Genomic DNA, 27140 nt, shown 5'->3' with positions numbered 1-27140 from the left:
AAAACAAGTTTGTGGTAATTATTTATTATTTGAAGAAAATGTGTTTTGTTTTACAGTAAAAAAACAAGTTATTTAATGAAACTCTTTTATTTTCTAATATAAATTAAAAACTTAGTTGATTTTTTAACCACCTTGGTATCCACGTTTACTGTCAGTGTCACTAATTTCTAGTTGGTGATTGGTCCTTTGGTCTTACATTTTTTCTTTTTGTTAGGTTTGCCAATAAAATAAAAGAGCCGATTATTTTATTTACAAATTGCAATCTAACTAAATTGAAGTTTCGTACAAAAATTTAAGCTGTCAAAATAGATCGTGGTTTTATTTCTAATAATTTCTATTTTATCGATTAGTTAGGACAATGATTAAACTTTTTTCATTAAAACAACAAAAGAAAGATGAGGAAGGCTCGGCAAGAGCAGGAGGTTCACAGAAAAAAGCGTCAGCCGCTCAATTGCGGATTACAAAAGGTAAAGTTCAGAAATTTTAACAAATATACGCGTTGTGTACTCATTGTTGGTATAATATTTTTGAGAGGCTTTCCTACGCAAAATCTCTAAATAACCTACTTACAGTTAGCTGTACGTTGATGTTAGGGGGTAGATTCTTATACGTTAAGCATCTAATAATTTTCTTGCGTCCTCAAGCAAGCCTTACTGTACTGGATGACTAAATTGTTTACAGTATTATTGGCCTAATAACTGTTTTTTTCCTTTCAGATTTGAATGAATTGAATTTGCCCAAGACATGCAATACAGAGTTTCCAGATCCAGATGATTTACTTAATTTCAAACTAATCATATGCCCTGATGAAGGATTCTACAGAGGAGGGAGATTCATATTTAGTTTTAAGGTAATCTTATCGTATTTGAAAATGGTTTACTGTATTAAATGATATGAAATCTTCAAAACCATATTAGTCAAAATAGAGGAATGTAAACTAACTCATGTTTTATGGTTGCTTTCTTACCAGAAAGCTTGGAGACAAACTAAATATCTTATATTTAGGTATACTTTATTAAAATCTATGAATCACCATTGTTACTAATAACATTTGCCATAGTTGAAACTGCCTGTTACACAAAATTGTCACCAAAGAGTATTGTTATGTTCTTGTCCTCTTTGTTTTGTGGTATTTAGTTCTTGTTATCCAATAAGCATGAAATGAAGATTGTCATTAAAACCTTCTTTTATACCTAGACGAAGAAAATGTCTTACAAGACCTTACAATCCTACCATTCAAGTTATATCCATCGAATAGTCTTGTAAGAACATATTGTGAACGAGATTTACTAATAATTTTGTAGTTATATATTGTTTTGTGTATGTTTTCCTGCTATATGTATGAATTGGTGTTACAGGTAGGACCAAACTATCCTCATGAGCCTCCGAAAGTGAAGTGTGAAACAGCAGTATACCATCCGAACATAGATTTGGAGGGCAACGTGTGTCTGAACATCTTAAGAGAAGACTGGAAACCTGTGCTTACTGTCAACTCTATAGTATATGGACTCCAGTATTTATTCTTGGTATGTTTGTGTGAATTATTTCTAGAATATAATATAGTTAGATTTACTTATTTAAAGTATAATAGTATAACATTACAGTCATTAAACTAAAGCGTTGCACATTTTACATAATAACAAAGCTATTCCATTTTGTTTAACAACACACTTTGCGACATTGAAAATCCTAGTTTCAGTATAATTTTAGTATAAATTAAAGACATGATTACACAATAAATTGAAAACTGATAAAAGACAATGACTAATCATTTTAAGAACTGATAAGTTCTCGATGGCCGTCTAAAAGCTATTATTGTTAACTGATGTCATGTATTGATGCACTAGATTTAAATTAAATGGGAAATTACCTAGATTTGTAATTAAATGGGAAATTACCTAGATTCCATTATTAAAAAGACAGTATTTTGTCTGACTGTTTTGATAATGCATCAACATTTTCTATCATGAACTTGTACCTAGTGTGTTTAAATTTTGTTAATTTTCTATCATTGTTATTGTCAATAGCCTGTGATAATCTATTGATTGACTATGGGCTTTTTTATTTATTAGGGTATCTCTATACTGGCAGGTATCTCATAAATCGGAATAAACAAAAACCAATTGAAAAAAAACCAAACAGCTGCTGTAATTTTTTTTTCTTCCTATAATGGCAACCAAGTCTCCAATGTTATTAACTATACAGCCAGTATTGAGTGGTGACTGTAGATTATTGAGCTGTCGAATTTTAATGTGGTAGTTGTTAGTGTTTTGTAAAATGATGTGTAACTAGGTCCTAAGTCGGCTATAAAGACACCCACTCACGGCGTGATTCATTGGGGTGGTGGTAAATGGATTTTACACTGACATCATCTTGAATGAATACAAGCAGTATATCAAGATTTTTTTATTTATTAGGTACAAAAAACAGTTACACATTAAAATGTGACATGAAATGCCTTACGTAAAACAGCTGTCGAAAATATGTAACACACAAACACTATTGTCCACCCCGGAGCTGGGGACTGCCTACCTGCCAAGCGGGTTGCTCCAGCTCGAAAAAGGAGTAGGAATGGGGTGGTTTTTAGTCAGTAAGAGTCTGACACTCCTTCTCGCCTCGCCCAAAGCGGGAGAAGACATTGAATGATTTTCCTCCCTTAAAAAAACGGTCGGGAGCTCTATGGCATGCTTAAGGCTGAAAGGCATTCAGCCTATAACATGTATGACACATAGTTAAGACTTACTATTGAATGTTTTGCTTCATTCCCTAGATTATTATAGTTAACATACAAACCATAACATCAGGGTTATTGTTTAACAAGCATTTGTAGCATATTGTATCCCACAAAAACATTTCATGTTAAATGTTGCCAAGACGAGACCATATAGCTCGCACTGTCAAAAAGTAATCAGATCCCGTGTAGAGCCAAGTTTCTAACCCTATACTTTTGAACTGGCGAGTCGGCCGCACGGACTTTTTGCTATTCGTCATATGGGCTTGAGCTTAAAAATCTATTCAATCTTCTAAACTCTTTCCGTGCGGCCAACTCGCCAGTTCAAAAGTATAGGGTTAGAAACTTGGCTCTACACGGGATCTGATTACTTTTTGACAGTGCGAGCTATATGGTCTCGTCTTGGCAACATTTAACATGAAATGTTTTTGTGGGATTTCATTTCTTTTTGTAGGTTGCTTATGATAGAAAGATAAAATGAGCGACAAATTCACCTACTAAACTACTAAATTTATAAGAAAATTGAAAACGTAATCCTAATACTTTTTATCAATGAAAATTAAAACACTAGTATCTAAACCTTTACCTACTAAACTACTAACAATTAAATATTAGGCAAATGGTTTTTTTCTCCGCGATAGCATTGTTATTACACCTATTTCAACATTCATGACAATAGGTACTGTTCAGGTAGAATGATGGGATTTTTGTATCCCAACCCTAACATTAAATGCGATAAAATTCTAACAATGTCGTGAATTTCTTTTCTACCTTAACTTTTTGTAATAAAGTGGTTTCTATTCTATAATTCTAACCAAGTGATCGGTTTCTATCGAAAAAGACCCCAAGTTCGGTGAACTTACGCCAACAACGTATTTTAAATGTTTCTAAATATATTTGTTTTTTCCAGGAACCAAATCCCGAGGACCCTCTAAACAAGGAGGCTGCGGACGAGCTGCAGAGTAACAGGCGGTTGTTTGAGCAGCACGTGCAGAGAGCGATGCGAGGCGGGTACGTCGGCTCCTCCTACTTCGAGAGATGCCTCAAATGAAATCGCAACACAACTGTAAATTAATGCTACCAACCCTATATAAATAAAACAATCTCACTTTAAATTAAAGTATTTGATTATTTATTCAACAAAAACAAAAAGTGGGGATTGACGTATTTACAATGTCAATATCATTTATTTGTATTTGAAAGAGTTCATCCTATATTTTTTATACACTATTAATTTAACAAATATTTTCTTTTTATTATATTCATGCGGATGTGCCTGTTAACGGCTAAATCTCGTAGAATTTTAAATTATAAACCACTAAATTAATTCGATTTTTTTATTTTAGTTTGTAAGTTTGCGTGTAGATGGCGCTTATTAGATTAATTTTAAATGCACACGTAGATGGCGTCACTTGATAGTTTCTGATAATAACGACTCCATAAATAAACTATCAACCCTTTAGGATGACAATGCAACTACTAACTCCATACTCCTTGAATTGACTGATGTCCATATGTTCTCTGGTAGACCAAACCAGTACGCTGTACTACACGATTTGACTATGTGTGGACCTTATATATGCCCCATAAGACACAAATTAGCTTGCACAGGTGCCAACAAGGTTTGACAACCCACGTTTACTATGAGACAGGCGAGTGAATGGGTCGCGAGACGAGGTTATAGTCGGTTCGAGGCACCAACACAGGGCAACGGCGCCGTGGCAGAGTGGCGCGAAGTGAGCCGCGATCAAGGGCCGGCCGCGTGAGTCAGTCGCGCGAGTGAGCACTGTGAGCAGCGCCCGAGCGCCCGTCGCCAGTGTTACTCTGAACGCCGAGCCACTCGCGCACACCCGTCACTCAGTACGCTTTCTCCACACGGCAGCGTGCTCAAGGCAGAGCTGTTTCGACACGGCACTCGGTTGCGAAAGTGTGCGCGATGATATACAAGTGAGAGCCGACATCGGACGCCAGGGTAACGCTCATCGCACACGGTGAGCCAGTTTGTTCGACGAGAGACATTCGAAACTCGCCAGCTGTGAGGGACGGGGGGCGCGCGACGCCGTCGGTCGTACACGCGGGACCAACCTTAACACATAGTTACTTACTCTGAGAGAAGCAACGGAAACCAATTTTTAATGTGTCAAGTCAGTATAGCTTATTGCTGCTACGTCAGATCGCTGAACGCCTCGAGCAAGAACTACAAGGTTATGCAAATGAGTTCTGAACGCTTCTATACCAGGAATAATCAAAAGACCATTCACAACTTCAATAAACTTTAACGTTTACGTTGTACCTTACGGTGTATAAGTGCTTATCTATCGTTTCTCTACCTTAAATTATCTTTCGGTGTCGCGTTCGCTAATTGCTAATTACTGTGGAAGTCGAGTGATAAGGAGTGTTGACTGAACGAGCGTTCGACGTGCGGAAATCAGAGCTGTTGTATCCAGCGACGACAATGGCGGCCCAGCAGGAGGAGAGTCTGCTCTCGCGTTGCGAAATCCCCATCATCGACCTGGCGCATATAGGTGAGCACCTGCACCCTACTGCTTGCAACCTTCACCGCAGCGCCGCCTGCGCCGCCCTCATCAGCGAAAGTGCTGCATTGAACACTACAACACTACCTATTCACCTCACTATACATTCACTCGGCAAAACTTTGTACTGTTAGCGCCTGTCGGTATTGCGTAATTATAGTAATCAGTTAGGTATACCTATTTAATTTAAATTTCAATGAGATTGCAGATAGGTTTTTTGTCAAAACGATTATATCGAGGCGTAGCAGTAACATTTGTTAGCGTTCAAGTAGAACCCGTCTACCTACGACCTTCCTAAGTTTTATTCGAATTTTTATAATAAAGAATGTTAAGCCAGATAAATACAAATCCATCAAGTTGGCTACCTGCCGACCCTTCGGTATAATAAGGGGGACCCTCCGGTGTCTCGCGTGCAACCCGCCAGCCGACCGACAGCTGTGCACCGATGGTTTATTTGTTGTCATTAAACAATCTCGGCATCCCGCTCTCGGGTTCAAAGACCGGACACCCAGATCCGAACCGTTCATCGCAGTTCATCCGCCTAATTCCAAGATAAATTAAAGTTTCATCGTTAATTTATACTATCCAATCCTAATGGGTCGAGTAAACTAAATAGACATCCACACGTCTAAAGAGGGCACTACCTCGTCTTATGAGGGCTATAAATGTTTATTATAAACAAAGGAGGGCTGCTTTGAAGCGGAGCGATGAGTAACTGGGATGTGCATGCGTTTACTTACGTGTCCTATATTCGATCAGTTTATATTAAGCTCGTGTTAATTGAATCAACAGGAGAAAACTAATCCGAAGGCAAATAGCAACTCATACCGTAATAGTAATATCTACCGAAATATATAATTACATAAAGTATAATTTACCTATTACATATAAACGATCCACTTGCTAATTAATAGATAATGTCTGTTAGTTATGTCATTAACAATACGCAATAAGTGCACTTTCAAGATAGCGGACAATATGCATGCACTTAGCGATCTTATAATAGACACACGTAGGTATGTTACGAAGGCGATTCTAATAGAAATTCCCGTTTTTAGAACTGTTATACTAACTCAGTATAAAAAGTTAAATAACAGTTGGAAGTATGCGAAGAATCCTAGTTATTAGTATTACGCTTCAACGTCAATACCTACTTATGTCAGAAAGTATATTCTAAGCGAAGGAGTCGTAAAAAGGATCCTTTGCAATGTGAGGGCAATGGCCGATGGGCCCTTTGTAACTCCAGCCGAGCGCAGGCTCAGCGATATCAATGCGTTTGCCGACGCACCACGCCTTGCACTCGCGTGTCAGCACGCATCTAAACATAAAACATTATCTACAACATCAGAACACAGTTTCTACAAACTTTTCATTTACATTAAAAGCAGGGTCTAATCATCTCTGTAGTTTTCTGGATAATGACAATGATTCACCGCCCATGGTGCAATGACGCAGCTTCGTTATTGTTCAAATATAAACAGTGAATTTCCAGATTCTTTCGGGTTTCAGTCATATCGATAACTGTGGTTGTGCTACGTCACATCCTTAAATTAGTCTGTACCTATTTATATACCTAGTTGCTGTAATTAAACCTTGAATTAAATACAAATGATTGTTTAATGCTGAGACTAATTATTTGGTAACTGAAGATAATTACTTAGTAGCTAATGATAGATCCATGTTAATACGTTTCTAATGAGAATTTACAAATACAAATAGTGTAATAAGAGAAAAATAACACAGATACCTGTGTTATTTTACCTACTATGAACAAAGACAGTCGATCAAGTTACACCCAAGTGCTTTGTCACCGAAGGACAGCAACGGATAAGATAAATAAACCAAAGTCTTGTTGCAAAATATAATCAAAAACAACCAAATGATTAGATTAGATATATCATGTTTTTCAAATCCAAACTTCTACGTAAATACTGCTTACCAACATACATATCAAAATTTTGAAAAGTTACGTACTTAGTAGATATCTACTTAGTGATATATCAAACGTTGTAGATAGCTAATCAACTTCCACCTATCTAGCTTTTAACCACTGAACCACACAACTAAAGATATTCCCAAATTTATAAGTAAAATTAACGAACTTCACAATCATCATGGTCTTATACTATATCACAATAATTTGTTTAATTTTGATGTTGTCATCAAGTGTATCGGTAGTCCCCAAACTAGGATAATCCTGTAAAAATAAAAACATAACATGCACTAGACAGCTAGAACACGTCTAAAATAAGTTTATCAAGAGTACATTTAACTCCATAAAATAAAAACAAACAGCGAAACAGCTTTCTAGCTAATTACCCGGTTGATTCGATATTAAACAAACAAACAGCACATTTACCCACCCTTTGTTTTATATCAGATAACAAAACCCGATTAGATTTACCGTTACAAGCTCATAAAACCGTCACCGACGTAGGTTATGTACACATAATACATTATACATGTATTTGCATAGCATTCAAAGCGCAGTGTTAATTGGTCTGTCACATTTGATCCTGGCTTTCGACCAGTGACCCAGATACGAGGCTATTCATCACTCGAACGTTTGACAGACAAAAAATATGAGTTTATTTCTCTTGAGATGCTCTCGAAGTGAGTGTACTGAGAAAGGAGTGACTAATCAAATGTTTCGGGGTTACGTTTTTAAAAACCACTTATGATTTTAGCGATACAAAGGTAGTTTTTGAACGTAGTTTGATCACATCTGACTGGCCGATGGGTCGACATCTGGCCGATACCTTATTTACCAGAAATCTGGGACTTATAAATGCTGTTTTTTTTTCGTCTTATTTTAGTTTATGATTGCTAGTGTAGAAAATCCAATAGACACTTATAGGCCACAAGTAAGGACTTTATTTCCATAATAAACACATCATGGTAAGGACAAAGCATGCTTCTATAAAAACTTGTAGAATATAAATAATAATTTAAATCGTCTTGATGAATAAAAGATTGTCGTATCCATAACCATAAGTAACGACAACCATTAACTAGTTAATAATTGGTTAATAATATCAATTTACCCATTAGCTTTAATTACCACGTGCATTGAACACGGTGGGACATGTGACTGTTGTAACATAGGTATATAGGTATTTCAAAATGTATAAGTAACGTACTAATGTCAGACAGATCATTATACAGTTGAAAAGTTGCATGTATAATGTGGTTATTGTGTAAAAGATAATTTAGCAGTCTAGCCGTCTGCACAGTAGTATACCCAAATAGACCGAGACTAATTGCTAATTTCCCCCATTATGTGAGCCACGATAGTGATGTGATGATGTCTCACGCCGTTTCCTAGACGCCAGTTGCGTCACGCCACGCGTTTTACAACCAACTGAGTATTTTTATCACTCTAAATTGCACGTCAATACAGCTATTTTCGTACAACATCGTTAACTCAGCTGAAAGTGAGTAATTCTCTAGAAATTGAGCCGTTAGAAGCTGGAGCGTAATTAAATGATAAGTTTAATGCGTTTAATAGTGATAGGTGCGAATCAGTCGTGCGTTTAACATGCGATTTATAATAGCGTGCGTTTATGGTGTCAAGAACACTTTAATGATTGACTGACATGGGTATATTGTCAGCGAGACGGTCTCTTTGACAGATGCAGGATGCCGTGATGCGATGTACGCACGCAGCGTCTGCGCAGCTCAATATCCTGCAGAGGGCAACGCCATCGTCACTCAAAAACCGTAATAACGTTCCGCTACTTCCCAGAATTTGTTGAACTCGTTTATATTTCTTTTTATCTTTTGGTAACATGTTGCAAACGCTCCAAATCGGTTACTCGGCCACGCGGCTCGCTCGCGCCGACAGACGTGTTATTCTGCTAAATAGCGTCTAATCACGAATTTTTAAACCAACACGCGGACATGAGACTGTTTAAGTCACTAGACAGTTATTAACGTACCCATATTAATATTTATTACATACGGAAGCCGTTTGTTCATTGTAGTCTAACATGAAACCTAATACGATTTTGCTTGTTGAGAATGCGTAGCTCTAAATAAACAAATTCACAAATTAGGTGTGTAGTAAGGTAACCTAACCAAATAAGGCCTACCTTATTTTTATTACCGCCTAGCTCGTAGGTTTAAAATGACAATGGGCTGATAATTTCAAAATCTTATATTTATTTATTAAACTTTGTAATAATGGAATCAAAATGGCTTTAGAAACAAAATTTACAATTTTATAAACACAAATAACTAAAGTGTCACTTTGGCCTTATTGGGAACCCTATGTCTTAATAAGGCCTCAATAAAAACTAGTAGGTAAGTATTCAACTTCTTAATTATAACAAAACTTTGTCAATGCTTATAATAAATGTAATGAGATCTTATTAATTAATTTTTGTCATTATACATCAGGCTAAACGAGTTTCTCATCATGTAATACCCAAGTAACATCTTTGAAGTCATCGGCACCCCAGCATCAGTCAAACGAATGAGAATAACTTCTTGTTCTGTAGCCAATTTAGCGACCGACCTAGCTTTCGTGTAGTGGAAACCACTCTTTACATGATGCGTACTTCTTTGGATGTTATATCTGGCTGCAGCAGCCTACCGGGTAAAACAGGGTGTATAAAATTCGAAGGGTGAATAGATACTATGAAGAATTTCCCGATATCCATTCACCCCTTTTCTGTATCTATTCACCCCGTTTACCCCTTTCTACCATTTTAACAGCGTTTTCCATCTTTTGCAAAATCCATTGGCTTTCTTTTTGACAGAAGCTGGTGATCCGTTTTCTTTGACATTACTGAAAAACAACTATGCCGTAATAAGGCCTTATTTTTGTTTTGTAGGCTTTATTAGGGCATGGCACATAGGTAAACAAAACAACGATTATATGAAATACACCGATATTATAGCTATTTCACTAATGTGAGGAGATGGCTAAATGTATAATTGTCATACAGACAAAACACGGCACGTCGTATACTGATAAATATAAAAATACTAACAGTTTACGCTACTCGAATTTTATAAAAACTAAAGTGCGCTCCACGTCGTGATTGTTTTCGTCTGTAGGTTCCAACATAATCGCTGCACGGGTTGCTTGCTGTGCTCAAATTAGTTAAGTAATGTGCATGCACACTTCTACAAACTTTGGCGACCATTTGACATCGGGAAGAGGGAAATTTTCAAAATAGGCTTTATTGGGGCATAGGCCTTATTTGGTTAGGGTACTATAAGTTACTACACACCTAAACTAGCTAGGTAGGTACGTGTACACAATAAAGATAATGAAGTAGGTATTAGGTATATCACGGTTTGTGTCAGCACTTATTTTAAAATTGCTCTGAACAATATAATTTTCCTGTTATCAGAATGCAACGTTGTTAGATATGAGGAAGTCGAAACTAATGGCACTTGACATGAGCACTTGAGCAGCTATAGGTAATATTAGCGAACAATATTACGTACAATTTTTCAAGTAAATTATGGAAAATGCTCGAGGAAGCGGAATAAACTGTCACTAAATTGTTTATTATGGCCCACTTATATACTTCTAAGTGTCCTCCCTTACCATGTCTTAAGCAGTGTAAAATACGACAGGAAATATGTAGTAAAAACATATCATTTCGCGGAGAAGTAATCTTGAGTTCCAATTAAAAACAGCAGTAAAATAAAGTGGCAATGTATGAGGTTCTTTGTAGGTGTTATAGTGAGCACATTATGAAGTAGCTCTTTCGGGGAAGTGGTTACCAAATCATATGACAAATAAGTTAAAAGTTCCCATTCCTTAACAATGAGTCTATGAATAACGCTTTCGTCTAAAGGGGGGAAGGAAATGCACTAAAGAGTAGGAAAATCAACAATGGGAATTCCTTTTCATTTCAAAAGAAATTGTTATTCAAGGCTTTCCTTTTTCGTATCCTTGGCTCAAGAAACAAAATTGTTTTTCACTTCACAATAGTTTCTTGAACACAATTTGTGCACAATGTATGTTCAAGGAGCCTTTTGTGAATAAAAATATGGATCATCAATATTTATGGCATTCAGTACTTTCCCTCAGACGACCGACATTTTCTGTAATGTAAAACAGTCTGGAAAAACACTTGGATTAGGTCAAGGCTCGCACAGATTACAAAGGCTTTGTTACCAGATGCCAGTGATAAGAACTGTATAAGTTGCTAACATTTTTTACAGAATAGTTAGAAAGTAATGGTAGAGGTTTTGTGGGAGAGCCATGCTTCGGCACAAATGGTTAAACTCGACCGGAATGATACCACGGCCTCACAGAAAACCGACGTGAAATAACGCTTGCACTGTGTTTCTAATCTTCCTAATCCCCGATTCCCCAACAACCCTCAAATTCCTAACCCCCAAAAGACCGGCAACGCACTTGTAACGCCTTTGGTGTTTCGGGTGTCCATGGGCGGTGGCGATTGCTTACCATCAGGTGACCCGACTGCTCGTTTACCGGCTTATACCACATAAAAAGTAGGTGCGAAATCGTATCTTCTTTTCATGTTAACTTTTCTATTTACAAACAAGGTATAACATAACTAGATATGGTGAATCAGATATGCCTGGATCACCTGGACTGTCTATCTTGGTACCTAGGGTTTAGTTGGAACTAGATCTTTCTACGGGAGGTAGCCAAACGAGTCTGTTACTAAGACTAAGCATACGAAGAGAAAGCTGACTGGTAATAGCTATAAATCATTTTATTATCATTGCACCAGGAACATGATGTATTTTAAAATTGATATTATTCATGGAAAAGGGAAAATAAAGGTGATAACCACGAAATGTAATTTTATGTTTGTTTTAGTTCAAATCAAATCACTTTAATGCATCCATAGTATACAGTGTGGTCTACAATTTTAATACAGGAATATGTCCCAACTGTAAGTCCTTTTGTTCTGTAAACAGTTTAAATTCTAGTAGTTAATCAATAGGTGTCTAGGCAAACACTTTCATTATTATTTGAACACTCGATAAATGCAGCAAACAATGTTATCTTTCAATATATTTACTCATAGGTTTCTGAACCGCTTATCATATTTTCACCTTCACGCTTTTTACGCACAATTTGATGACAATCTTTAGCTCACAATAACATTAATAAATGACAATAAACAGTTTTTACCTGCCATTATTATTAACTAGGCAATCATTTTATAAATAAACTAGACACTCCTTTGTTTACTAACAGCACACTTATATGGTGCTGTCAATTTAACTAAAATAAATCAATTCAATTATCAATTGTCTTCGCGACACTTTTATGTAGATGTGAGATACTAGAGGTACCTCAAAACTGCTTAAAAATCGGCTAACTAAGGTGCGTATTGACAAGCCTTCGTGGCCTCTTAGCCATATTTGTTGAGACAACAGACGAAGCTGGTACTGGTACTCAACATGATTAAAGAAATTACACTTTAAACTGACAGTAATAGGGTGTATTTTGGTATACTCGGCGGAAAAAGACGTCCGATTTTGGTGGATTTTCCGGGTACTGGGTGTTGAGTGGTACCTGCACGGTTTGTTCAGAGAATAGGTTGCCTTGAGCCAACCATTGTCCTCGACCCTCGACAAATGCTGTACATCCTAATGACGTGCAACTTGCTATTGTTTACTGTACCATCTGTGTACATGAAATTCGCAGCGAATATTTGCATGTATCGTACATAACATACGTCATTAAAAACACTGGAAATGTTATAAAGTTGTTATTTTCATATTTACGTTGCTGTTTCGTTTGTTTCGTTTACAACTGTGTTGTTGATCGTTGATGTAGTTGCTATTTTAGAATAGGAAAATAGATGTTTTAATAGCTTCTTGAAAATGCTTGATGACCAAGTCTTTTAGTGTCATAGTTGTATTCAATTGCGTTGGGTTTTTCGTTTTTTAAATTCTTGGTATGGACCAAGTAAATAACTTGTACATTGTTAATACCTTAGCTAGAATTACTAAACCGCTGTTTTAGACCATAATACAACCAATAACATAACTGTCGAAAGTGGACAAAGGAAGATTTGCCAATTCGTTCCGGGAATAATAAATACTTATCATATTTTAATAACCAAATACCTACAGAATCTCATCTCTTGCATCAGAGTTTCATTATTATCTAGAAGTGGTTCTTAATTTCAATACTTTAGATTACATTTCGGGGTCTGGGGATTTCCAAACAAATGACGTCAAAGAATAAAAACAAAAAACAGTTGCTTAACTCCCGAACATTATCATAAAAAGTTCAAGAGCTTACTTATAAACCCGACAATAACCACAAGAGGGCAGCACTGTGGAACATGACTTCGAAATTAAGGTCACACGTCAATCATTCTTATCGTGCATTAGATTCGGTGATTCGTTGCATGGCAAGGCATGGCAAGTGCATATGCATCGATGCACTTACACCTTGAGCCTTGTATTGGTTCAATTTGATTTACGAGTAGTTTATTGAGTCGGCACGTGTATCTTGAATGCGTCCTCGTGAACAACCAGTTGCACATACTCGCACTACCCATGTAGACATAAATCATGAATTAACGAGGTCTATGGCAGATCTGTTTTCTTTTATATAGGTACTTATTGTAACTATAGGGACTATAGTGTTGTAACTATAGTGTTCTTAACAAAGTAGTAGATATAAACAAACATATTTTTTTTTTTTTTTTTGAGGAGAACAATCATCCAATGACTTCTCCCATCTTGAACGAGGCGAGAGGAAATGTCGGACTTTTACTGACTAAAAACCACCCCGTTCATTTTCTACAGCCTAGCTTTTTTACCTACAGCCCCCGGTATCGACCAGTTACGTTGTCCGCATCTCTGGAAAACAAACATAAGTATTATCTAACATTATCATCCTTTTACCTATATTCGCTTGCTCGTTTCCTAAAGCAATCAATCTCAGATTCAATTTCCGATCCAAAGAAATTAATTACTAGGTTTTTCTGTTTTCAATGCATGCAGATTATTTGCTGTTTCATTTTCCTTAAAGCCTTTATTTCATGGTTTCAATACACCTACAACAAATGAGTTGAAATGTTTCGCAAGCCATCAAACGGGTATTTCTCAGCAGCTTCTGTCTTTGTCACTCCGTGATTTGTGTGAATGAGGCTAAACAAGGTTCTCCGTTAGAGAAACCGCTTATCGTACAACTGTGCCAAAATTCTATTTACTGCACCCGTTCAATTTTTATTACATCTTGGTACTTGGTTACTTTGTTTGCTCCTATATCCAGTCCTTTCGTAATTCCATTTCATACTTAGTAACAAGCAGATAAATAGGTGCATTAGTAGTTTGTCAAATAAGGGACAAGAGTTATAAGCGCGATTTACAGCAATCCTTTTTTATTGGAACTATCGTTTTCTTTATCTTCTCCACTAATACATAATATCTTCTGACTTATTTCGTTGCGGCATCCAAGACATTCATGTCCCTGAAACGCACTGGACCCACCTTAAAAAAATAATAATAAAATAATTGCTCTGATAGCCGTGGGATGCCCTCCCTTCCTCAAGCAGCTCAACGGATGTTGATTCCCTTGTCGCTACATGCTAGCGGCCGTTTCAGGGGCCCACTATTGAGTTTGCGAGTCACCCCCTGCCTGTTTATCCGTATTTTTCAATATTGGTCAGGGGCAGGGGCCATAGTAGTCCATAGTTACCATATTTACCAGTCCATTAGCCACCCACACCCATAACCCAATCATTTTCCTCCATATTGCACAATAGTCCTGCATCAGCCGGGGATTGTCCTTTGGTGTACTTCCATAGTGCATACAGGGATAATCGCCGGCTGATGTCCCATTACATTTAGATTAAAATTGTTCAACGGGCCTCTGCGAGTTGGCTTCGGCCCCTCGTACGCCTTCCAAAGATCCGGGACCCTGTGGTCCCGTGATTATGTAATGAACATACATAACATTTTTGTAAATAAAAAATAATAATAATTTGTTTGTGTTTCTGAAAATTGTAATTTCAATATTAAGTTGTTCTATAACTTCGTGGCGACTCAACAACCACATACCTAATAGAGATTTATAGTTCCTATACTTAGCCAAACACAGTAGTGAAGTGGGTGCCAACTGCCAAGTAGATGTACCTTTGTTACTGGCTTGCTGGAATAGGCCTATAGAACCTATATTAACAATAGCCAGACCAATTCCAAGCTTTAGCTCCTAATTTGTTTGAATACAATAACTATATATTGAACAGATGCATAGATATCTAGGTATTTATACAGGTTTGTTATGTTCCTACAAAATATCAAAACTGATGTTACTTTATCTTTTATCTAACACTCGCTTCTATGTTCTAATAAACAGCGTGCCAAAATCCCGCTTTAGATACACTGATCCGTTGATAAAACCGTCACCGTGTCTAAGCTTACATAATTCGTTAATACATAGATACGAAGCAATAAAATAGCTTGCTAATAACATTTATTTACTGAACTATAAGTGCTAAACGGACATTATTTTTCTATCAAATGGCAACATTGGAAACGTTGCCATGTAATTTAATTTCTTGGTAATTTATTCAAACATTTTTAACTGACTTCAAAAAAAGGAATTTCTCAATTTGATCCGTTCGTATCTTTGGGCGCGATTATCTCGCGTTTGGCTACCCGATTTTGAAGCGGTTTAAAGCATAGTATTTTTCAGACTTAGGAGAAGATATATTACCCGAATTAAAAAATGGAGGTTATCATTTTGACTTTTGAGGGCGGTTCCCTTTTTAAAAAAAAGTTTTATTGGCGTAACTGATTGACATGGCTCCGGAATCACGTCAGGATCTCAATAGAAACAAAGTAGGTGCATGCAAAGTTAAAGGCTTACCTACCTACAACAATTTTATTCTGTAATCACATTGCTCGTTCAGAACCAACTTTAGATTCTACACAAAAACTTCGGCACTTGGGCACAACGACACTTCTAATCTTAGGTAACCGGATTGTGTTTCTCTTGAGCAAACAATAGACATTCGCAAATAGTTACTGCCTTAAAATAAATACAAGCAGCAAGAAATGCTAGCGGTGAACGGCACTTCGTAAATAGATTTCACTTTCCATCCTTGTCTTGTCACCTTGGTCTTTATAGAGGCAATAATTGTTTAAAAGGTAATTATTCTAAAAATGGCTGCCTTGGTTCCTAGAATACAGACTTATTATTACCTGTTTAAATATAATTGGGAAGGACAAAATAGAAATAACGGTTTCTGTATTTATAGCAGTAGTAGTACAGAAAATGGTAGTAGTTTTTGCTGATCGGGTATTTTTGAAGGGGGAAAAATCATCCAATGACTTCCCTCGTATTGGGTGAGGCGAGAAGGAGTGTCAAACAGTTACCGACTAAAAACCACCCTGTTCCTACTCTTGCTCTTCGAGCCGCAGCCTCGCTAGGTAGTCTGCAACTCCGGATATTAGCAGATACTTAGGTTCCTCGTTTTCTAGAAATAACAAAACTACAGTACAGTTTTCCTATGTTCGCCAGTGAAAACCCCAACAAAAAAATATCAAGCATCATTAATCCTTAATTAACAAAGGAATGACGCTAGCTTCTGCATTTAAAATGTTAATTACATGCCTCATTACAAGTAACTAACTGTTATATAGACAGTCTGCTTTAGGTAACAGACAAACGAACCATATTTAAAATGCCTTCTCATGCCCCGACATCTTATTTCGAAGTTAGTTGTGTACATTATCTATTTATCTACAACAATCAGTTGAGCAAATAAATGTCTAATTTTGGAATGTGATGGAATTTTAACACTGATATTTTGTAAAGGGATATTTGTCTATCTTATATTTTTCATAAGAATATCCTATTCACGTAAGTAAGGTGTGTGTGGGAGAGCCCTGCTTCGGCACGAATGGGCCGGCTCGACCGGAGTTAACTCACGGCCTCACAAAAAACCGACGTGACACAACACTAGCGTTGTATTTCGCTATGTGAGTGAGTGGGTTACCGGAGGCCCAATAACCTCTTCAAAATCTGCCCAATCCTCGTTTCCCCAACAACACTTAAAAAGGCCTTCAAAAGGCCGGAAAACGCACTTGTAATGCCTCTGGTGTTGCGGGTGTCCATGGGCGGCGGCAATTGCTTACCATCAAGGATTCGTCTGCTCGTTTAACGGCTTATACCATAAAAAATAAAACTATTTTTTCAACTTCTGAACAGTGTCGTATTTTTTCTAGAATTCTTGTCAAATTAACACAGGTGCCTTGAATTTTAATTACCCGTCTAAGTAGGCAGATAAAGAAAAAAATAGAGAAACTAGTCTCCAACCGAAATTGATGTTTTGTAAAAGTGGATGAACAGGTAAGTTCACTCACCATCTCTATTATTAGAATTCGTGAAGACAAGAACCTGATATTGAATTTGTATCTAGTAATAGTGTGAATGACTCTAGCGCAAAAAAGCGCCCAAAATAGTTTAAACCTTTAGTCTATACACACACATCAACAGCCTATAAGTGTCCACTGCTGACCAAAGGCCTCTTCTCACACGGTTTGAGCATTAATCACCACGCTGGCTCAATGCGGGTTGGCGATTTCAAACTTATAATTAGTGATTATAAGCTCAGGTTTCTTTACGATATTTTCCTTCACCGATTGTCAGTGGTGTCTAAATAATCTTAGAAAGTACATATGACTCGGAAAATGTCACATTGGTACTTGCCGTTGGTAGGTTTCGAATCTGCACTCTTCTTTTGCATGAGAAGCAGGCATCTTATACTTCTCCGGGCCACCACGACACTAGTCTGTACAATTAACGCCCGACTACTCAAACGCTACTCAATTTTAAGTTGTACTTAAATATCATGCTATCTCTGTCATTTTATAAATAATTGATAGTGACAGAACTACATTTGACAGCGTCCTAAAATTGAGTAGCGTTTGAGTATTCGGGCATAAGTCTCAATTCTACATTTACCTCATTATCTAAATACTTGTAAAGAGTTGTCTAAATAGGAGTTTGTCTATCACCAAGTGTCCGTTAGTCATGCTAATTTAAATCAGTGTCATTGTCATTAAATGTTAAAAGGAAATCGATTTCAATGACCGCATTGTATTCGAATACATACTCGATATTCTGTAGAACGCACCCTTTTTGCCAACAAAGATATCAAAAATCTTTGTTATTATAATAGGGTAGATGACTAATTTTTATTTCAATGTCCGTCTTGTAGATCATTTTAAAATATTAGACACGTATTTTTAATTTTCTTACGGAAACAAATACTTTCGAAGATATATCGATTAAAATATGGCGTGACGTCTATTCTAGGATATTTTATCCGTAGAAATGACGTAGGTATTTGCTCCCACTCTGACGGACTAAAGTTTGTTTCAGTTTCTTATTATTAGTAGTACATCCGCCATTGTGGTACAACAGTTTAATAACATGTCAATGTACGAGTAACTTTATTATAACTGAAAACACACAAATATAGTTTCCATAATAATTCCTTAGTATTTACGTTATAAGTTTACAACATATTTAAGTAAACAATATTTCATTCAATACGATATATATACGCATGTAAGTACCTATATATGTTTAATTATTATGTTATTGAATAAATATGGCCGCACGATTGACTTATGAATCAATCTGTTAGTTTATTTAACTGATACGCAACGAAATATGTATCATCAATCAAAGTTACGATTGAATCCGCAGATGTCTAGTAAACTTTACATTAAATCATTTCATTTATTTAAATAAACTAATATCTTTATATCTAGCAATTCCTCTATCATTAGCTGCCTACTTATTTTTCTATTCATAGCATCTTTCTCAAGAAAAGCTCATAAACCTAATATTATGACGTAAAATCTGATGACGTTCATAACACACAATTTCGTAGAAAATACTAATATAGTTTTTGACGTTTCGAAAACAGTATTGAATTTGACTACTAGGAAACTAGCCTACTATGACATCAACATACAAAATAATAAGTAACTAGAGGATTTTCTAAATAATTTTCTGGAAATAAGTCAATAAAATAAATAAATAAAATATTTGACGTAAAAATCTGACGACGTCATAACGCACTATGTCATACAAAATTTCATAGAAAAACTACTTAATATTATAAAGCTGAAGAGTTTGTTTGTTTGAACGCGCTAATCTCCGGAACTACTGGCCCGATTTGAATAATTCTTTTTGTGCTGGATAGTCCATTTATCGAGGAAGGCTTATAGGCCATAAAACGTCACGCTGTGACCAATAGGAGCCGAGTAGAGAGGGTGAAACCGCGGGGAAGTAGCTAGTAATATAGGTTTTGACGTTTCGAAAAAAGTATTGACTTTGACTAGTAGGAAAACTAGCCTATTATGTATGTATTATGACATCAACATACAAATAATAAACAATAATAAGAGGTGTGTTTCCCTTATCGCAGAGAACAAAATAGAACGTACTTCTGTCACATGACATTACTCGTACAATCTTCAATGAAAGACAATCGCAAATCGCGACCGATAATAAGAATAAATAGAATAGATAAACTATCTCTATTGAAGTAACAAAATCTAAATAATACTAGAAGTAGATATATGTTAACTGATTAAACATTTATTTTATAAATTTTCCTCAACAATACTGATGGGAATTCCAATGTTTCTTAGAAACCGATTGGTTAGGTACTGACTGAGGTAGTAGCCGTAGTATGCTATACATATTATACTTAGTAATATATATAGGTATGTCTTAGAACCGCAAAGTAATTAAGGACATAATTAAAGTATGTACTTAAATGTCATACAATTCTAAGAATGGCGATTATAGTATTCAAGTGGACTATAGTCTTTTTATTTAAGTGGTCGCTAGCGCCATGCTGGAGTTGTTTCTTCTATATCTACGATTGGAAGGTTTATCAGAAAGTGCAACTATCTGAGGGCTTAGTACGAGTTTGTTTTACCTTCAATGAGAGTGCGTTCAGCTCTTTTATTGGTTGATTCATTTGTGCTGGCCAATCACAGCACCAAACGCGCTCTCATTTCGATTTCGTTAAAAGTAGGTAAAGCAAATTCGTACTAAGGGTACTGGTCTCTGTCAATTGTGTATTCCCTTAATCGACTCTCACTATACCCACGAGATGAGTAGGGTAAGAAACAGGCATAAAAGTTTAGTTATTGAAATTAAAAATGACAGCGACGTCGTTAATTGATTTCAATTATGACGTGTACCTATTATTATCAATTAATTATACCCCGGTATCTCATTAGGTATATAAATCGGACAAAGGCATTGAACTACATATTGTGAAAGAAATTGTTTTTAAAAATCTAAAGATAATTTCCAATACTTCAGTTCAACGATCAATCTCAAACTACGCAATAAGCAAATTCGAATCTTATTTTTAGTTTGCTAAAGTTGTTTTTCTTTTTTTACCATCAACGTTCATAAACATTTCCTTGGAAGAAGTTGTATGTAACATAAACTAGACCAGATGGGTGATTCCCGTAAACCACGGAACATAACATCTACATAAGTCAAAAACAAAAACATGCTACGTCAAGAACATAACATCATACCTACTACGGTATCCCTTAAAAATAAATAGGCAGAAGAGCCATTTTAGATAGGCCAATTTCAGCCTAGAGAACACTAGATTGTTATTCGTATTGGAATAAAAACTTCGATCTGTCACTGACAATATGCAATATAAAAAACAAAACATTTTTCAATACCCAAAATTATTCACAATTCGCATTTAACAACCAAAATGTTGAAAAAATGGGAACCGCCTTCAATTTTCTTTTACCGCCTTCGATGTTTTAAGTCAGGTAATATACCGAAAACCTTTGTAACCTAAGTCTGAAAATATGCTATGCTATGCTGAAAACCGCTTCAAAATCGGTTCAGCCATACACGAGATAATTGCGCGCAAACATATGTACATAGCCAGATATTTTTAAGTCGGTTGAAAAGATAAAAAGATTTTTTAAGGCGAAAAAAGATTTTCTAAACACTAACTTTGACTCAGCCAAATAGGTATCCTAAACAACTGACCTAAATCTAAACAGGCAGCTAGACAGACAGTTTGTGTACTATTAGTGAATGAATCACGTAAAGTGTATTACTACGGTACAGCGAACGTAAACAGACGTAGACTACCCACAGAGCGTCTTGCCAACTGTTTCATGAATGAAAGTAAATAAGCACTTTTGTTTTTTAAAGGGTATATTAATAACCAATTGTATGTAAACCAATGTGACTTTTTCCGAGTTATATGTACTTTCTAAGATTATTTAGACACCAATGACAAACGGTGAAGGAAAACATCGTGAGGAAACTTGGGCTTATAATTTCTGATTATAAGTTTGTAATCGCCAACCCGCATTGAGTACCTAACTGTAGTGATTAATGCTCAAACCTGGTTCCCTACCTTTTGAGGGTTGTTGGGGAATCGGGGATTGGGAAGGGGGTGCCTTTAAAGTCTGAAATTAATATTTACAAAACAGTTTACAATCTCTCAGGCCATAAATCGATGATTATATAAAGTAATAAAGATAGAACAACATGCGTTACGTACATTATCTAATCACCATTAAGATAACTGACATATCGTTCAACTTTACTGTTAGTAGAAAAAAAATATGAATTAGTTTTTTAATCAAATTTTATGGTGCTTTTTTTGAGGGGGGAAAATCATCTAATGACTTCTCCAGCTTTGGGTGAGGCGAGAGGAAGTGTCAGACTCTTACTGACTAAAAACCACCCTGTTCCTACTCCTGCTTTTCGAGCCAGAGCACCGGTAAACCCGCTATGGAGTCCGCAGCTCCGGAGAATTAGTAGAGTTACAATGCTATACGACGACGTTTAACATATTTTCTATCACTTCAAAAACACTGGCATTATTAAGTCGCCTTGTACCTACAAGCTAGCACGATCGGAGTGAAGGTGCCAAGTGAATCCTCATTCACGTGTCAAGGTAACATGTACAAATACGAATTGCAATTCTAAATGTTGCTACTTACGTCATAAAATACAATGCAAACCTATCATTTTGGGGTATACCGTCAATAATAGGGAAAATTGTATACAATCACGTCACAAACCGTGTTTTCCGTAGAAAGATGACATAATATACTATACATACATGTGTCTTACTATACATACATGTATTAATGTGTATTGTAAATGCAAATGTTTGTGTGATTGTGTACATGTTTGTTACTCAATCACGTCAAAACGACTGAAGGGATCGGGATGAAATTTGGAACAGGGGTAGAGTATGGTCTGGAATAACACATAGGACACTTTTTATCCCACGAGACCGCAAGCGAATCCGCTGGCAGAAGCTAGTATGACAATATTGGTACATGCATAGTAATATTGATATATGGCATTGTCGGTATATGGCAATGTAGTAAAATCGGTGTGTGATAATAGACTTACTCTCTATTACATAGGACTCATAAAATAACTGGTGAAAAATAAGTTTGTGAGAGAGACTGAGTATTTTCAAATTAATAATACTTTATTCTATCAAAATTAAAATCTAGACAAAGGTAATTAATTGTCTACGTAGGTGCAATATTTCATTTCTTATCATTATCTTTTTGTTTGTATAAGTAAATGGCTTCCTAAGAGGCTTTATATTATTTGCATTTGATAAATAAATTGAGCAAATATTAATTGGAATTTCTCGTGATATACTCATTCAATTACGTGTTAATAGAAACAATGAATTACTTATTTATTACATTCAATTTTCTTCTTTAATGCCTTAAAATTCCTTTAGTAAAATGAGAAGTTGGTTTGATTTAGATTGCAATCATTCGTTTTAATTCTTTAACCTAATCAAAGTTCATAACTTCACGATACACGTAAACCAAAATATATTTACCTACTCCAATATTGTTATCATAGTCATACTAAAACGATTACTGAATACCTGAAAATAGGCAATTATTACCTTTTAAATTGTACATTTATCATACATAGAAAAACCCAATTGACTAATAGGTTTTTTTACCGATTAGGTACGACTTAGTAGATATGTACCTATTTATTTAATAACCGCAGCCGTAATAAACTGCCTCGTTGGCCGAGTGGTTGCAAGTGCGACTGCCGGGCAAGGGGTCTCGGGTTCGATTCCCGGGTCGGGCGAAGTATTACTGGGCTTTTTTCGGTTTTTCGAAAAATTTCTCAGTGGTAGCACGGAGTCTGGAAACGTGCCCGGTATATGGCAATAGGCTCACCACCTATTACATGGGACTTACAACATAAATTGTGAAAAGTGGGTGTACACAGTGGCATTACGTGCCATAATGTGCACCTCTGCCTACGCCTTCGGGGATTAAAGGCGTGACGATATGTATGTAGAAACTATTCCTTGGTAACGATTTTGTATCGAAAACAATTGCTAAGCTCTGGGTAAAGTAACTATTTAATGACTCTGAGTACGGCGGTAAGTGGAAAAGAAATTATTTTTGCCTGTTCGACAGCGCATCAGAGGGCTCGAAACTAGAGTGCGTTTGGTGTTGTGATTGGTTGGTTCATTGAAGCCGGCCAATCACAGCACCAACGCGTTCTCATTTCGTTCGTGTTGAACGTAAAGCTAACTCGTACTAAGGCCCCAGCTCTTAACAAACCTCAGTGACGTCTCAAGGAAAAATATTTTAAGGAAAAATCTGAGATTAAATGATTAAGGATATGCTTGTAGCATTCTAAAAACGAGTTTCACGGATTGCAGATTGCATTTACAAGATATGCAACGTCACGCCTTTTATCCTCATTTTCAACATTTGCAAGATATTTTATGGTTTAATGAATTACTGAAGGCTGCATTAATTTAGCATTGCATGATAAGTCTTTAAGCTCCAGACCGCTACGACCCGGAGCTGCGGACTACCTTACGGGTTTACCGGGGCTCCGGCTTGAAAAGCAGGAGTAGGAACGGGGTGGTTTTTAGTCAGTAAGAGTCTGACACTCCCTCTCGCCTCACCCAAGGCGAAAGAAGTCATTGGATGATTCCCCCCCCCCCCTCTAAAAAAGGCCACTACAACATATCCACCACCATTTCTCAACACAATTGATTATAAAATAATGGTAGTCAAGCTGAACAGACGGACAGACAGACAGGCAGACAGAATTGACAGGGGGTCTAACCTTACAATGTGAACGATGTTTTTTGCAAGGGCTTTAGTCCTTTGTTCCGGCAGACCTGACCTCGGTCAATGTCTCTGCAAGGACAAAGGGTCAGTCGAACTGATTTAGTTCCCCTTCAGTTTAAAGCTATTGTTAAACAGTACACTTAGTACGACTTTGCTTTACGTTGAACGAAAACGAAACGAGAGCGCGTTCGGAGCTCTGATTGGCCGGCGAGAATGAATCAGCCAATCAGAGCGCCGAACGCGATTTCGTAAAACGTAAAGCAAACTTATACTAAGGGTACAGTTCGTTTGGTATTTTTATTGAGTAGTAATGTTCTTTGTGTTTGAACATATTATTATTGTGTTTGTAAACATGTTATTTTTATGAGAAGTTCTTGTTGTCATGTGGTATGCTTACCTAATAGAAATATTGAAACCTAGTCAACTGGTTTACAAAATTGTTCTATGAAATTCGGAGATCGATGACGCAGATATTCTAGGTTTTACGTCAATATACATTATTAGTTTTTGCTCGTTAATAATAACTTAGTAAATGAATGAAAGATTAATGATTAGTAGGATTAGATAATGTAGATTAAGTCAATAAATAAATTAAAGTTTTGACGATTAGTGGTACTTAATATGTAGATACGACCAATTTGTTAAAGACCGAATAAAGATACTAAATATATTCATTAAACTGTCATTAAGAACAACAGATTTTCCAGAATAATCTTACACATTCAGGCATTGATATCATAAAAAACTGAATTTAAACACGCATCAGTTTTATGCAATGTTGTAATGACTATTTTTTATTGTAACTTCTTGGTACGTTAAAGGTAAACGTGACTGGCTATAATCTTCCTACATGATATGAAATGAATATTCAACAATTAATATAAGTAGGCATGTATGTCCTGTGTTTGGTTCATTTAGCTGGATAAAACATACATACAGCAAAGTCGATTTCGAAAATAAAAAGTAAATAAAAAGGCACTGCCAATAGTAAGTAATGCCTAAACACAAAAGAGTTGAGAGTTTGTAGTTATAATTTAATAGTTGTGGTTAATTGTAGTGTGCAACATAGGCACCATATTGATAAGATTTATTGTAAAAAAAACAAATTGTATGACAAGGGCACGGACCAAGAGTCCGTGGAGAACAAATGTAAATAAACTTAAAAAAAAAGAGTTTGAAAATTATCGCCCATTTCTAACAATGAAATATTCTTGGTACTATTTCAGATAACTTAGTCAATAGATAGTTTGTTAAGCACGTTTTTAAATTGATGATACTTATATACTAATGACTAATGAGTACATAGTTGAAAACCTTTTTATTTTTATCACTGACTCTTCATATTGACGCCGACAGGTCATATCTACTAAAACAATGGTTGTAGAATCCTTTTGTTCGCACACTTCCGTCTGACACACGAACAAAGATTTATATAAATATCTAAGAAAATAATTTTCTTAAACAAAGCCAAGTGTAACTAACGTTGTATTATTTACGGAGTTTGTAACTATGTATAGTAAAGAGGAATAACAAAACATATTGTGACTAAAGTGGCGTTTGTGTCACCAAGACAAAATAAAAATAGCCACCAAGTAGGTTCGATATAAATTCTTAAATTGGCCATGTGAGTTTGTTGGTGTTAATAAATTACTCAATTACTTAACCGTTTTTTTTTTTTAATACACACACACACTAGGATTTTCTCCTGTGTCGTGGGTGCGTTTACAAAGTTCACATACACATGACACCCTGCCACGAAACAACAATTTGTGGCTCACACAAAAAGTTGCTCCGTACGTGATTCGAACCCGGCCGGTTGCCCAGCCATCGCATCAACCGTGCAGTCTTTTTACAATAATTGTAACTAATTATTAGTTTCTACGATATTTCAACAAAGGCTATCTATCTAAGATTTTTCAAAGCTTCCTATCTAAGACTTTCTCCTTTGACAGCTATGATTAGAGTAAAAAATTGCAACTACAAATTAATTATGATAGTAATTTCTCACTTCAAAAGGATTCTACAGATAGAAATCTTTAAGTGAAAGTACATACATATTCCTGCAAAAAACGACTTTTGATTTTCAAAAGATTCAAAGAGTAGGTAGATAGATAAGTATCTGCATTGAATATCTTCAACAAATCGTACGATTGAATTGAAATAATCGCGAACCTCATCAATCATTTCCCTAATCAAAAAATTCTAAAACCGACATCCAATCACATCATTGTTGCTATTTTAAAAACGTGTTTTTTGCAATGCATTGGTCGCTGATAAGAATTACCATTCACGTTGATCATTGCACGTGTCCAATGTCGTAAAGTGAATTCTTTGTAAACACCATGAATACAATCTTTGGTATAAACACGTAGGCAACTCAGTAGCCTTTTAAACAATACATCTTGGGCAAGAAAGACGTTATTTTGGAACCAAAAACATTCAAAAATACTCCTTAATGACGCTTCGTTCCTTCGTCAGGCGTTCCCTAAAACGGTCGTGGGAAAAAAGTCCATTCATTTCCGTTGTATCAAATCCCCTGTCGACAAACTACGCAGTCCCCATTCCGATTGAATAAATAATCGATATTTTTACGGTTATTTTTAAAGTAAATTCGCTTCGGGACGTCACGGAATAATCTAGCAAGCTGTTCAAGTTTTTTTTTTGTCAAAGAATTATGAACACCATGATTGGTTACTGAAAGTCTAAGTTTGCTTGTTTCATAACAATAAATAAGATATGACACT

General features: G+C 36.1%; 2 protein-coding genes across 2 annotated transcripts in view; both read left to right on the top strand.

Annotated features, from left to right (window-relative positions):
• The first annotated feature begins 197 nt into the window (after positions 1 to 197).
• LOC118262970 (NEDD8-conjugating enzyme Ubc12) lies at positions 198 to 4058 on the top strand. The gene is made up of 4 exons (XM_035574688.2): positions 198 to 467; positions 717 to 850; positions 1359 to 1526; positions 3642 to 4058. The coding sequence occupies exons 1-4, from the start codon at positions 359 to 361 to the stop codon at positions 3780 to 3782; spliced, it is 552 nt and encodes a 183-aa protein (XP_035430581.1). The 5' UTR covers positions 198 to 358; the 3' UTR covers positions 3783 to 4058.
• A 371-nt stretch (positions 4059 to 4429) lies between these two features.
• The window catches only part of LOC118262971 (uncharacterized), a 51427-nt gene continuing 28716 nt past the window's right edge, over positions 4430 to 27140 (top strand). Inside the window, exon 1 of the mRNA XM_035574689.2 lies at positions 4430 to 5256. Within this exon, the coding sequence (XP_035430582.1) occupies positions 5187 to 5256 (70 nt within the window). The 5' untranslated portion in view covers positions 4430 to 5186. The remainder of the gene's footprint in view (positions 5257 to 27140) is intronic.

This window comes from Spodoptera frugiperda, chromosome 12 (assembly GCF_023101765.2).
Source record: "Spodoptera frugiperda isolate SF20-4 chromosome 12, AGI-APGP_CSIRO_Sfru_2.0, whole genome shotgun sequence".
Classification (NCBI taxonomy): Eukaryota; Metazoa; Arthropoda; class Insecta; order Lepidoptera; family Noctuidae; genus Spodoptera; species Spodoptera frugiperda.
This window is presented reverse-complemented; position numbering and strand designations above follow the sequence as displayed.

Coding starts and splice junctions, on each gene's coding strand:
- LOC118262970 (XM_035574688.2), top strand. CDS start 359: ATGATTAAACTTTTTTCATTAAAACAACAAAAGAAAGATGAGGAAGGC. Junction 468..716: donor TCAATTGCGGATTACAAAAG/GTAAAGTTCAGA, acceptor TTTTCCTTTCAG/ATTTGAATGAATTGAATTTG. Junction 851..1,358: donor GATTCATATTTAGTTTTAAG/GTAATCTTATCG, acceptor TTGGTGTTACAG/GTAGGACCAAACTATCCTCA.